Here is an 11,985-nt window from a genome sequence, read left to right as displayed (position 1 = left end):
GCCGCCACTTCCGCCCTCGGTAGCCGGAGCTCGCCTACAATTGGCGGCTTATGACGCCATAAGTAAAGCCGCCTTCGGCCATTGGCTGAAGCCGCCGCCTGTCACAACTCTTGCCCCGCCCACCCGTGCGCAGACGAAAGCCCGCACCCCGCAGCGGCCCCGGCGCGCCGCGAAAAGGGCCCGGGCGGAAACACGAGCCGGGCAGGAAGGGGCCGGGGGGGAGGGGGCAGCGCTGTCCCAGCATCGCGGTGCTGAACGCCACGAGCGGGGCTCCCACTGGCTTCCGAGGTGCTCAGCGCCCCTGCCCCCACAGCAGGGGAAACCCTGGAGCAGGGCTGGGGTGGAAGGAGACCCCTCAACAGCCGAGGCGCTGGCCCCAGGCTGGCTCCAGGCCTGGCAGTCTGCAAAAAAACAATGGAGACAAAAATCTTCCCGTTGATAAACGGAGGCTGTGCAGGGGGGCGGTAGGGACAGGAAACAAATCAACCCCGCTCCACCAGCTGCGCTGCCCTGCTGGGATCACCGCACAGGGTCAAGCCCCTGCTGGGGCCACTGCAGAAGGTCAAGGGGGCACTGCCAGTGCCTTCTAAGAAGCACTTCTCGACCCAACCAGCACATCACCGAACGACTGGAGCCGAAGGGGCAGCTCACAGCTTTAGGATGGAGACAAAACAAGGCTCCGTCTTCTCGGTGTAAAGCTGCCGGACCCACCATGCCCCTGGGAATGCCCTGTACTAAGGAATATGCAGAGAAAGCCCCGGGAGCCCAACCTTCAGAAGCTGGACTCGGGCAACCCCCTGGGCCAGAAGGCAATTTGACACAAGTGTTTAGAGAGCAGACACTGGGCACTGCAGAGACAGGGCAGATCTGAGCTGGTGGCAGAGCCAGAGGAGGCACTAACTCCCTCACCCCCACCCAGCTGAACCTTGCATCCAGAAGCAGCAATGAGGAAGAGTCAAAGCACAAAGGAACAGAAACCACCCCCACCACCCCTCTGCACAGGGCAGCGGAGCCAAAGACCGGCTAAGCTGCAGAAAAGAAGCCTTTCCATGCACAGCAACCACCACAGAACTCATTCAGGAACATGAGTATTTATTAAACAATGCTTCAGGCTCTGAACTACAAAATAGCATTCTTGTGCCAGAGAGAGGGGGGTGGTGTACAAAGAACAAGAGCAATACGCGAGAGCCTAGCGCAGTTCTGTGGGTGGTACATACTGCACATGCAGCCCACCGGCTGCCAAAGCTCAGGACCCTTTGCCACCAAGAAATAGTCCATGAACTGCAAGGTTAAAAAAAAAGCTGCAGTGTCACCAAGCTGCTGCTTGGCAGGTTCGTATCAAAAGAGGAGAGTGACCCAGAGAGCTGGTGGCCACTACGCAAGAGTAGTTAAGTAGGAGAGCCAGGCTCCGCTTCACTCATCATGGGTTTTAATACATTAGCTCGGCATTTTAGTTCACAAATAAACAGAAAGCCTAATGCATCTGTCTGAACGCAGCACTGCAGCGGCTGCATCCGAGCCGTGAATGGTAGGAGCTCCATGGGACGCAGGAGAAACTGCCCAACAGCACCGAGCGCTCCACACAGAGGAGAGGCCAAAGACTAAGACTCTCAAAGCGAAACATGGCACTTTACTTGGCCAGGCCCCTCCGCAGCTGGTGAGAGACTGCGGAGGAAATTCCCCAGGAGCAGAGCCAGGACCGACTGGCCACTGCCACGGGCTGCATCGGAAACTGCATCACAGCCCTTTCCTAGAAAGGGTTTCTCTCTGGTGGGGGACGGAAGAGGCAGATCAAAGCTAAAAACAGTCTTAAAATTGTCGAGTCGGCCCTCAAACATACCCTTCCCACAGAGCTGGATACCGGCTGTATGACACAGAGTTTGACGTCTCCTTTAAGTAACTGCCAAACAGCACAAGGAAATAAATACGGAGATAAGAGAGACCCAGAGGGAAAGACACACAACTCAGAGCAGGAAAATCATTCCAAGAATGGGAAAGAGAGAGCGCAGCCCTGCCTGGGCAATGCTAGCATTACCACCGCCCTACGACTGGGCTCAAGGATGGCCGAGCTGTCCTGAAGGCTGCTCCTGGCTGTGTTTTGCAGTGTCTATAAATCCTTCCCCCCACCTGTCAGGGCACACCTAGAGAGCTGTCCCCAAAGTGGAATGAAGTCACTTCGAAACTAAATCCACACCTGCCCCTAAGTCCCAGTGCCTGGTGGCTCCTAGTCTGAACATTGCTTCCATTTCCACTGAACATTGCAGTACTGCTTTGCGAGAGCACCACAGAGACAGGGGAAAGCCTGCTCTACAAAGGGACAGGAGCAGGACTGGCCACATGAAACCCCCAGATCCACAAAGGAAAATAAATAGCATTGAACATCCATCCCATTCCTTGGCAGAAATCTAGGACATGGGTTGTGAACACATCTCCACACAGGATGAGGAGATGCAACTTGATGACGCCTTTAAAACAATCAAGAAAATTACCCTTAAACTGCAGTGGAGAAGCTGTCCATGCAAGAATCACTGCGAGTTTTGGCAGCTGTCATGAATTAGAATTGCTGAGACCAGGTCAAGCTCCAAGTGGTAACACTCCCAAAAGGCTGCAGTACAGTTGCCACCTACGAGAACTCGAGACTCTCAGCTAGAAACAGTGGAATCCGCTAGCTTAATTTCCATGCCTGAGCTGCATCAGACACAGGACGGATGGAGAGGCAGCATGGCGCAAAGAAGACCAGGATGTCCAGAAGTATCCAGTGAAGGGGACTCCAGGGAACAGATGGAGAAATGGGTTTCTAGGAGCCACAGCCTTCTACCTGCCAGCTTGTTATTCATTATAACAGAAACAAGCCAAGGCTCTCCCTGCCCTGCTGTGGCAGAAAGCACCAAGGAGGAAACATTCCAGCAGCAAAACAAGCATCTAGAAGGGGAGGTGGGAAGGTAAAAACCCAGGGAGGCTGGAGGGTGTTGCCAGCCTCTGGTGCGGGCCCCTGCAGCAGGCGACCCGGGCACTATCAATCCCAGGATGAGAACCTGAAGGAAGAGCCTGTGCCAGGCATTCAGCACCTGCGGCTTAGGGCTGTGCTCCGTGGACAAAAGGGATGACAAAGCCGAGTGTCCAAGTAGTTTATTCTCTGTGAGATACACTGACCATGTGGCCATGTTAAAAAGGAGTGCTTATAAACCTCTGTTTCCTAGTCAGGTATCTGCAAACATCTCCCTTCCCTCCCTCCCTCCCACCAACAGGCTCCCAAACCCCACAGGGCACCTTCCACCACTGCCTTTACACTCCCACCCCCATATTACATGTTGTCACTCCCAGCTTTATAAAAACCCTTCCTAGAGACTCTTCAGGGGACTCACTAACCCCTGGGAGTCACCCCACAGCTGGGCTATTAGTAGGGCTGGTGACTCTAGAGGTGCTGAGGCAAGTTATGCTTGTCTCCTCCCCTTCTCATGCAGCCCACACTGGGGCACAAGTGTTCCTTGTCAGTCCCTCAGCCCAGGCAGTGATCACTCAGTATCTCACAGACACAAACAGCAGTTTTATTCCCCCAGGTCATAACCCCAAGCAGTAGGGGTCTAGAGTCCCTGTAAAATCGGCCTCGTCTCCCTTTCCTCACTACCCCCAAAGCCCGTCTCCTAATCGCTCACATGCAGAGACAACAACAAAAAATTCCCCCAACAACTGTTAAAAATAGATAAGAGGACTCCAGTGTTCCTCCTTCCCCCTCTCCCGCCCCCTCCCCCCGCCCCACTACCTCACAGAGAAAGTTACAAAGATAGAGCCATGATTTCTTCCTTTCTTTACACACTAGACAGACTGTGTCATCGCTGGCAAAAAAAACAAACTGGAAAGTGTATCAAAAGATGCTCAGTATGAAGTAGTCACAGAGAGTGGTCTTGCACTATGCAGCCTGCCCCCAAAACACACACACTTTCACAAAAGCCTTTCAGAGGTATCCACTGACATCACCCCACGTGGACAAACTGCCGACGACATTACTACCGACCTGAATGAGAAATGCAGGGAACTTGACTGACGGGCCCCAGCACCTGGGTGCGAGGAGGTGATGACCACCCAGGGGCTGGGTTAGAACATCAGCTTCTTTTAGCTGCAATGGAAGGATTTAGAGAGGGGACTTGAAAGCTCCCTCAAAGGAGAAGGGAGACGAGGAGGGTGAAGACTTCTGACACCGGAGAGCACTTCATCCTTAGGAATGGGTTAGCACGCCCCCAGGGAACAAGGTCATTTTCAGAGTTTTCTAGAAAAGGCGATGGATGCTGGTTTGTGGTTGCACCATGCTGGATCTTCCAGAAAGGGAAAGGGAAGGATTTGGAAGCAGAGCAAAGACACAAGGGAGAAGACAAGAATCCGGCTCTAACATGCGGGTGCAGGGGGACCGGCCTTCCTTTGTTTGCTTGTTTGTTTTCCTCTTGGACGTTTCCGACTTGAGAAATGGCAACACACACATGGCTTCCAGTTTTGGTAGAAGGACAGAATTCCCACGGGCAGCACTGCAAAGACAGGGAGACAAGACGACTTACAGGGCTGCCTTCTTTTAAAGTCTCCCCCTTCAGTTCAATTAAAATGTCAATTTAGGTTAAAAAAACATTTCTAGATTTTTTTCATGTTAAAACTGAATTACACTTTAATTCCCTCTTATATTCAATTAGTGATCCCCCTGCACTGCAGACAGCAAGGCCTCCTTTGTCTGCTGGCCAGCAAAGGGTACGTAAGCAAGCTGTGCAGCAGTAATGTTCCACACACTTCACAATGCCAACCCTCTACCCCTCTCCAAGGGGCAGGGATGTGGGGACCATTTGACAAGTGGGCAAAGACAGAGAGAGCAGGGCAAGTCAGTTGTTCAAGGACCCAAGGCAGCTCTTCCATAGCCCGGGACAGAACCCTGCATCAAGCCTGGGTCCACTGGAGCACAGGGCTCTGAACTTAATCACACCTGGTACGTTCACTCCTGCTGATCCTCATTGCTGGCACTAGGGGTTCGACTCCTGATCTGGCTTCGTAACTGTTCTATTAGCTCTGGGTTCTGCTGCTGCATCTGCTGAGCAAACTGCTGGCCTCTGGAAAGAGAGAAAACACCGCACAACTCAGGACGGCCTAGAGCAGAGGCTGTTCCCAGGGCAAAAGACCCCAGGCAGCAGAACCACCGCCTGCCCTATACGAGTAGTGGGAAAAAGGCTACTGGGAAGCAGCGATGAGGTGGCCTCTGCTGAAGGTGCTCAATTATCATATGATGCTTTGACTTTTGATCAAGGCACCTGAAATGCATGCAGGTGGTTGGAGGGGAACAAAAGCCTTGTGTTCTACTCACGCTTGGATAAGGCTGGCGAGGTCGTTTGCAGAAGGGCTGGTGCCCGTGGCACCCATGGGGTTATGGCCACCAGAAATCATCCCAGACATGCTGCAAAAAATCATCAGTTGCTCAGAATAAAAGAAGAGAGATGTCACTGAGCCTGAGGAGGGACGAGGATAGTGAGTTATGTATTAGCTTCATGACTGAGAGGAGAAATGACTTACTGGCTAGGGATTAAATGTGAATCCTAGGCAAGGTATTTCTACAGCAGCATGAAAAGCCACAATCTCTGGTAGGATTAGCACAGTCACATCCCTCACCCTTATTTCTACTGTTGAACCCCTGGTCAACCCCTCAGGAGTCTCGTTTGAGCATTTAGACATGTGGGCACCACACAGACATCCATGAATTTATCCTCACATCCCTCCTTACCCCTTTTCAACCAGTGAGGAACAGAAACAGATGTGAAGGGGCCTGCCCGAGGTCTTACAAGCAATCAGTGGCAGAACCAGCTTTTATACACCTACAGCTGTGTTTCTAACCCAAGTCTCCCTCCAGTACCCACGCCCAGCCTCACCCAAAGCCTGAAGACAGTGACGTGGAGAAAGAATGAGGTGAGATTGTACTTACAGCTGCTGCACTTGTGGGTTGTTCATGAGGTTAGATGCCTGTTTGAAAAGAAAAAAAAAAAAAGAAAACCGCTCATATTCCCGGCCATCCTTTCTTTGCGTGTCTTTGTCTTTGTCACACGGTATTTAGCAGAATTTGTAGATTCGTTGGAATCTGACATGGCTGCGCAGCGAGTGCTTCTACTCTAGCCTCAAACTTGCAACCTCTGGGCTGTCAACTGTCACCTTAGTACCTGCACCACCCCAACCCCATCAGAAACACCTGTGCAGACAGACAGTCGATGGGCCGCTGGACTCTGCTGGCAACCCAATGACAAAAATGCTTCAAACTGTGCTAACAGGGAAGCACTGTCAGAGAGCAAGATTTTATGCAGAACAATTTTCACTTGTAGCAGAACATGGGTGCAAATAGCACAATGCCCAGGCCAAAGCTGGGAACACAGAGCGCTCCTGTCCCTCCTGCACTGCACTGAACAGCCTCCAAGTACGGTTTGGCTCGGTAGCCTTAATAAGATGCACATTCAGCCTCTGCAAAGGGGTCTGAATTGAATGGAAGCCCACTGCTTGCTTCATTCCAGACAGATCCAATGCAAACTGACCATGCTTTACCACACACACACTCACCATGCTCATGAAGCTGGGGTTGTTCAGCAAGCCGGCTAAGTCGAACCCTCCCGTACCTCCAGTCTGCAAGAGGAAAGCACAACGCCATGCAGTCAGACACGAGGACAAATCAGAGCACCTCCTAATGCCTTAAGATGTCCCCTGCCACTGATCCAAGGGGTGTGCCTCAAAGCAGAATGCAGCTTATTCTGTTCTCTGCTACAGGTGCAAATTGTTCTGCATAAAGTCTTGCCTCTTAAACCATGACAAAGTCAAGCACAATCCTGACTTAAGGTTCTGTGTTTATACTCTTGCAAAGATCCAGCACCCACATACACTAAGGCTTGCAAGATTGAGTCTCAGTTATACTAAAGACCAAAACAGGACTTTAGTTTTAAGGCCACATTACAGCAAGATTTTCTTCTCTTCAAGTGATATTTAAGGTAAAAATCAGACTACAAAAGACCCTTCCCTCATGCTAATTATGACTGGTATAAAAGGGAGAGATTTCAAATATTTCTTCTTAAAACTAAATGGCAGTAAAAGGTAATGCTGTCTCAGGCAGCTGTACTCAATGTTTTAGTTTTACTTTTTCTAGTCAGTTTTATTTCCCAGCTATCATGCCTGAGCTCAGGGCGCTGTAAGGAAGTTATTCTCAGTGATTAGTAGGAATACGGTAGACTCTAGGAACTCTTTTTCCTCCAATTTCATGTTACACCCATGCTCCAGACTTAACCCAAGCCAACAGTACCCATGTCCTAGTGAGACACTAATGACCGACAGCTGGACTTTAACAGTGACAACACCTCTTCCCTCCCCAACATCCTGATGCTTTGCTTAGCTTATTTGGAGAGCAAAGGAGAAACATACCGGACTGGGGGTCTCTCTCATTTTCTGTTCAGCTATTTTCAGGTTTGACTTGTATGTGTCATTATCCGGATCCAGCTCCAGGGCTTTTTTATAGTACTCCACAGCTTCTGTGTGCTTACTTAAACTGGAAAGGGCCAACCTGCCAGCAACACAAGGAAGAGAGGACAATGAGTTACATACCCAGAGGTGGACAGGCAAGCACCAGCTGTGCTTTGCACAGCAGCGTGGGTAGAACACCACTGATGGGTGTCACCATCACAGACCCTGCAACCATTTGGAGGTGAAAGCTTCTCCAAGAGAAGCACTCCCAAGGACCTACCCCATCCTGCCATAGGCTTTGCTGTAGCTTGGATCGATGCTGATGGCTCTTTCACAGTCCCTTACTGCTCCAGCGTAGTTCCCTAATTTACTGTAGGCAGCAGCCCTGGAGGAAAGGCATAGAAAGAGCTTTTGGGCCTGAACTCTACTCCAGGTCCCCTGCAAAAAAGTTGGGCACCTGCACCCCTGAAAAGACTAGGAGGGTGGTGAAGCACTGGAACGGGTTACCTAGAGACTTCGTGGATTCTCCATCCTTGGAAGTTTTTAAGGCCCAGCTTGACAAAGCCTTGGCTGGTATGATCTAGTTGGGGATGGCCCCAGGGCATTGGTCTAGATGTGACCTCCTGAGGTCCCTTCCAACCCTCATGTTCTAGGAGTCGAGGATGTGTGTGATGAGGTTATCTCGACAGCCATGTGCACACATGCCATTACAGCAACTGTGTGTTTAAGCTAGGGGGAAAGAGGTCTGTCCCAAAGTCTGTTTCAGTCAATGAACATCTCCCACTTAACCGCCTTCTGCCAAAGCCTGTAAGTTATTTTGCGTGCTGGGCACACAGCAGCGCATGAACCTCTCTGAAAAATCCCTTCAGTCTGCTCAGGTTTTGTTTTGCTGTTCTGGTATGATGGATCTTTCCAATCCAAGCTGCCTACCTCGATGAGAAAGAGCTATTTTACATCATATCAGGCAGCATGATGGACCACTCCATAGCTCAAAGTGCTTCTTGGAGCTAGTTTTCACACCCAGGCCCTGTTTAGTGGCCAGTTTCACACGGCTGACAGAAGATCAGCACAAAGTTCATCATGTACCCTCTGATTCTGCTAAACCAAGAACAGCCCGAAAGGAGTCAGATCAAGGGTTTGGCCAGGTTAGCATCCTACCAACAGAGGGAAAGGCACAGAGTCTAAAACATGAGGACCAAGATCCCTGCCAGTACCTATTGCAAAAATACACAGCATTGGATGGATTTAACTCGATCGCTCTGCTATAGAACGACACGGCAGCTTCAAAGTTTTCAGCCTTCATTTGCTCGTTTCCTGAAAAGGAAAAAAATAGTGTTGCTATAATAAGTTAAAACTTGGCAAAACCCCACCACAATGATGCAGGGTCTCAAGCTTTCCAAGCGGCTGTTTAGAAAAAAGAAAACGATGAGAAAAGGAGCAGGGATATAAGACTGAAAGCTCTAGCTTGTTCCCAGTGCCTAAGAACACAAGTAAGCAGGAGATCTGTTCATACACAGTGCAGATAAGTCTGTTGTGGAAACCGTGCTGGTCCTGGTATGATGGTGCTTCTAAGCTACCAGCCATGTCAGAAGGGAACCTGCCAGTTTGCACATGGATTCTACTTCCCCATTTTGAAGGCACCATCGAGGCTTCTCACTACCGCTTTTCTCACTACTCCCAGCCACAGACCCATCAAGCCAGGCTGTCAGAGAATGGGCAGGGTTTCCATTCAGGGCCCATTCTGCTCTAACATGGCAGGAAAGTGGAGCCACACAAGAGGCAAACTGTGCACCAGGAGAAGGTAACAACTTCCCCAACACTCTTCCAGATTATAGCTACAGCTCGGGCAAACCCAGCAGGCTCCCAACAGGACCGTGACCAGGGCAGCAACATCCTACCACCTGTGGTACCTGCACTGGCTTAGACCTGGCCCTTTGGTTCTTCACAGATGGCAAGCATCGTGGCGCCCAGTTTCCACACCCCAGTTCAGAAGGAACTGTGTAGAACAGGGAGAAGCCCCCGCTCCAGCACAGCACACCCCGACCCCTTGTGAGGGGACCCCTCCCTCTACTCTGCATACCCCCCTCCATCACCCACACCCATGCTCAGCCCAGCCCACGCAGCTCCCTCAAGCAAGCAACCTTCAGTCTTCAGATGTTCAGCTTCAGTGACGTCCTCTTCAGAAGGGGTGACTGGCTCGGAGCTCGTCCTGCTGTCCTGAGATTCCTTGTAAACACCAAGGGCAGAGAAAGGCATAATTTAGTGTCACCCGCATCTGCTACAAACCAACGTTACAATCCCCTGCAAGGCTGGGTCCTTCACAGCAAAACGCCGCCAGCACCAACTCCCCCACGGGGACAGTGCAGCCTCAAAACTGAGCCACATGTGCCATTTTCACAGCAATCCTGAATCCACAGCTCTGCCCCGCAAGACACTCACCCTTCCTGTAGCAAATTCAAAGATCTCAGGGAGGGTCTGAGACACGGCCAGCCCTTGATCCTCCATGGACACACCATATGCCGTCTCCAGGCACTGGATCGCAACTGGGTGGGGAAAGAGGGGGACACTTAGATTTTCCTCTTGCCTTCTAGAGCTGCGTTTCAACCCCACCCCACTCCCCTGGAGTCTGGACTCAGGATGCTGATGGGAAAAATCCCAGTCCTGCTGCTAAAGGACAACTACTAGCCAGCTGGCACTGGTCAGAGTGAGCTCAGGACATGGTCATATTTTTTGGCTGCTCCCCTAGCAAGTGGTTTGGAAAGCTGCTCTTCTCCCTGTGACACACCAAGAGCTGTGAGGGCTCACGCAGAACATGGTTATTAGGAAACCATCAGTATTAGGCCAGAGGTGAATTGCACAACCAAGCAAGAAGCCCATCGGAGATGCTGAGCCCTGGACAGGGCAGCTCAGCTCAGGGAGGGAGGCAGGGCTAGGGCATAGCACACAGCCGCCTACCTTCCAAGCTCTCCTGGGCGTCGGGAGAGAGCCCCCCGTTCTGCAGCTGGTCATGTAGAAACTGGATGATGGAATAGGCCAGGCGCTTTCTGTCCGCCATTCCGCACGTCTACTCTCTGACTTCCCCCGAAGAAGTGTCTGCAGCCGGAGGAGGGTGCAATAAGTAACGAGGCAAAACAGCGAGGCTCCCTGACAGGGGAGGACTGGGCAACGTGGGACACCGAAGGCTCAAAGCTGTGGCTAGACTGGAGCCCTGTGCTGCGCAACTCTTCTGCATTTCAGGAGAAGCTGAGCCGAAACTCAACAGCAGAGCTGGGAGAAGCATCTGCTGTCCCCTGTGCTTACTAACCCATATGCACTCCAGTTATTCTAGCTTTTGCACAACTCCGAACTCACACCCAAGGGCCTCTGGAGCATCCCAAGAGGTTTGGAGCAGGCAGCCAGACAGGATCAGCTGAGTTTCAACCAAAATGCAACTAAAAAATAATCACGACAGTGTCCTGCAAAGCGACACGGGTCACCCCGGAGCAGAGTCGGCCATCACTGCTTTGGTCCCAACATGATTCAGGATCCGCCCCCCCCCCACAATGACACGACACCTGCGCTGCGCTGCGCCATGGGCAGTCATCGCATGTCGCTGGCAGTTCCCCAAGCGGACGCCTGAAGGTCCCCAAGGGCAGCTCCACGTGGCGGGCGGCCTATTTGCTGCCTTTGACCTGGTTCTGTTCCTGTTGCTGGGTTCCCGGCTGCGCGCAGGCTCGCGAGAGCCCTGGGGGCCGCTCAGCACCCCGGTTTTCCCCGCAAAGAAATGAGGCTGAACCCCGACCCCGCTGGATGAAAACCCAACAGCGCGGCCGTGACTGAGGGCCGCGCCGAGATGCCCAGCGAAGCGCGCTTCGGTCCTCGGGGCCCGGCGGGGCTGGAAAAGCCGCCATCCGTCCGTCCGTCCCTGCGCGGAGCAGGACGTGCGGTCCTGGCTGGACACGCTCTGGGGAAAATGGAGAAATCTGCACGCGCAGCAGGACCGGAGCGAGGAGATGTGCACACGCGTGCACCCTCACAGACACGCGTGGATATGTGCGCACACGCGCACATGGAGTTGCACGTGTGGGCAGGCACACACGCACGCAAGGACACGTATGCTCACGGGCATGCAGGTGCACACACATTCACACACGCCCGTATGCACACATGTACAGACACGCACATATACGTATGCACGCACACGTGCCCGCAACACAGCCCCACCGGGGGGGATACACATACACGCATCCCCCCCCGGGCGCCCCCTCGGGGTGGAGGGTGTCAGCTCCGCCCCTCTCCTCCCCCCCCGCTCACCAGCCACCTCCGAGCCGCGCTCGCCCCAGCAGAGCCCGCACCGCACTGCGCAGGCGCACGACGACCCGACCGGCCCCGCCCCCTCGGCCTCCGCCACACTGCGCAGGCTCCAGGGCGCCCGCTCCTCCTCTGCGCTTGCGCGCCGTCCTCTTCCCTGGCGGAAGAGGAAGTGAGGTCATAGGGGCGGAAGTGCTGCTAGTGAGACGTTGTGGGAGACGAGGCAATATGTCG

The 11,985-nt window shown here is 52.8% G+C and overlaps 1 protein-coding gene across 2 annotated transcripts; it reads right to left on the bottom strand.

Moving 5' to 3' along the window:
* Nucleotides 1–3,529: 3,529 nt before the first annotated feature.
* SGTA (small glutamine rich tetratricopeptide repeat containing alpha) lies at nucleotides 3,530–11,842 on the bottom strand. Of its 2 annotated transcripts, XM_019538302.1 has the most exons (12): nucleotides 11,755–11,841; nucleotides 10,417–10,554; nucleotides 9,901–10,004; nucleotides 9,603–9,687; nucleotides 8,676–8,775; nucleotides 7,742–7,846; nucleotides 7,423–7,561; nucleotides 6,574–6,636; nucleotides 5,951–5,988; nucleotides 5,339–5,428; nucleotides 4,964–5,087; nucleotides 3,530–4,520 (listed from the first exon to the last, which is right to left on the bottom strand). In XM_019538302.1, exons 2-11 carry the CDS (start codon nucleotides 10,514–10,516, stop codon nucleotides 4,973–4,975), a joined length of 939 nt encoding a protein of 312 aa, XP_019393847.1. In that variant the 5' UTR covers nucleotides 10,517–10,554; nucleotides 11,755–11,841; the 3' UTR covers nucleotides 3,530–4,520; nucleotides 4,964–4,972. The 2 variants fall into 2 exon arrangements, with proteins under 2 accessions (XP_019393847.1, XP_019393848.1); XM_019538303.1 differs by lacking the exon at nucleotides 6,574–6,636 and having other exon boundaries at nucleotides 11,755–11,842.
* Between the last annotated feature and the right edge of the window lie 143 nt (nucleotides 11,843–11,985).

The sequence above is a fragment of the Crocodylus porosus genome, unplaced genomic scaffold (genome assembly GCF_001723895.1).
Source record: "Crocodylus porosus isolate Cpor-Errol unplaced genomic scaffold, CroPor_comp1, whole genome shotgun sequence".
NCBI lineage: Eukaryota > Metazoa > Chordata > Crocodylia > Crocodylidae > Crocodylus > Crocodylus porosus.
The sequence above is the reverse complement of the archived record's forward strand: the minus strand, read 5'-3'. Positions and strand labels throughout refer to the sequence as shown.

Coding starts and splice junctions, on each gene's coding strand:
- SGTA (XM_019538302.1), bottom strand. CDS start 10,516: ATGGCGGACAGAAAGCGCCTGGCCTATTCCATCATCCAGTTTCTACAT. Junction 6,637..7,422: donor TGAGAGAGACCCCCAGTCCG/GTATGTTTCTCC, acceptor TTCCTCTTGCAG/ACTGGAGGTACGGGAGGGTT. Junction 5,989..6,573: donor ACCCCAGCTTCATGAGCATG/GTGAGTGTGTGT, acceptor CTTTTCAAACAG/GCATCTAACCTCATGAACAA.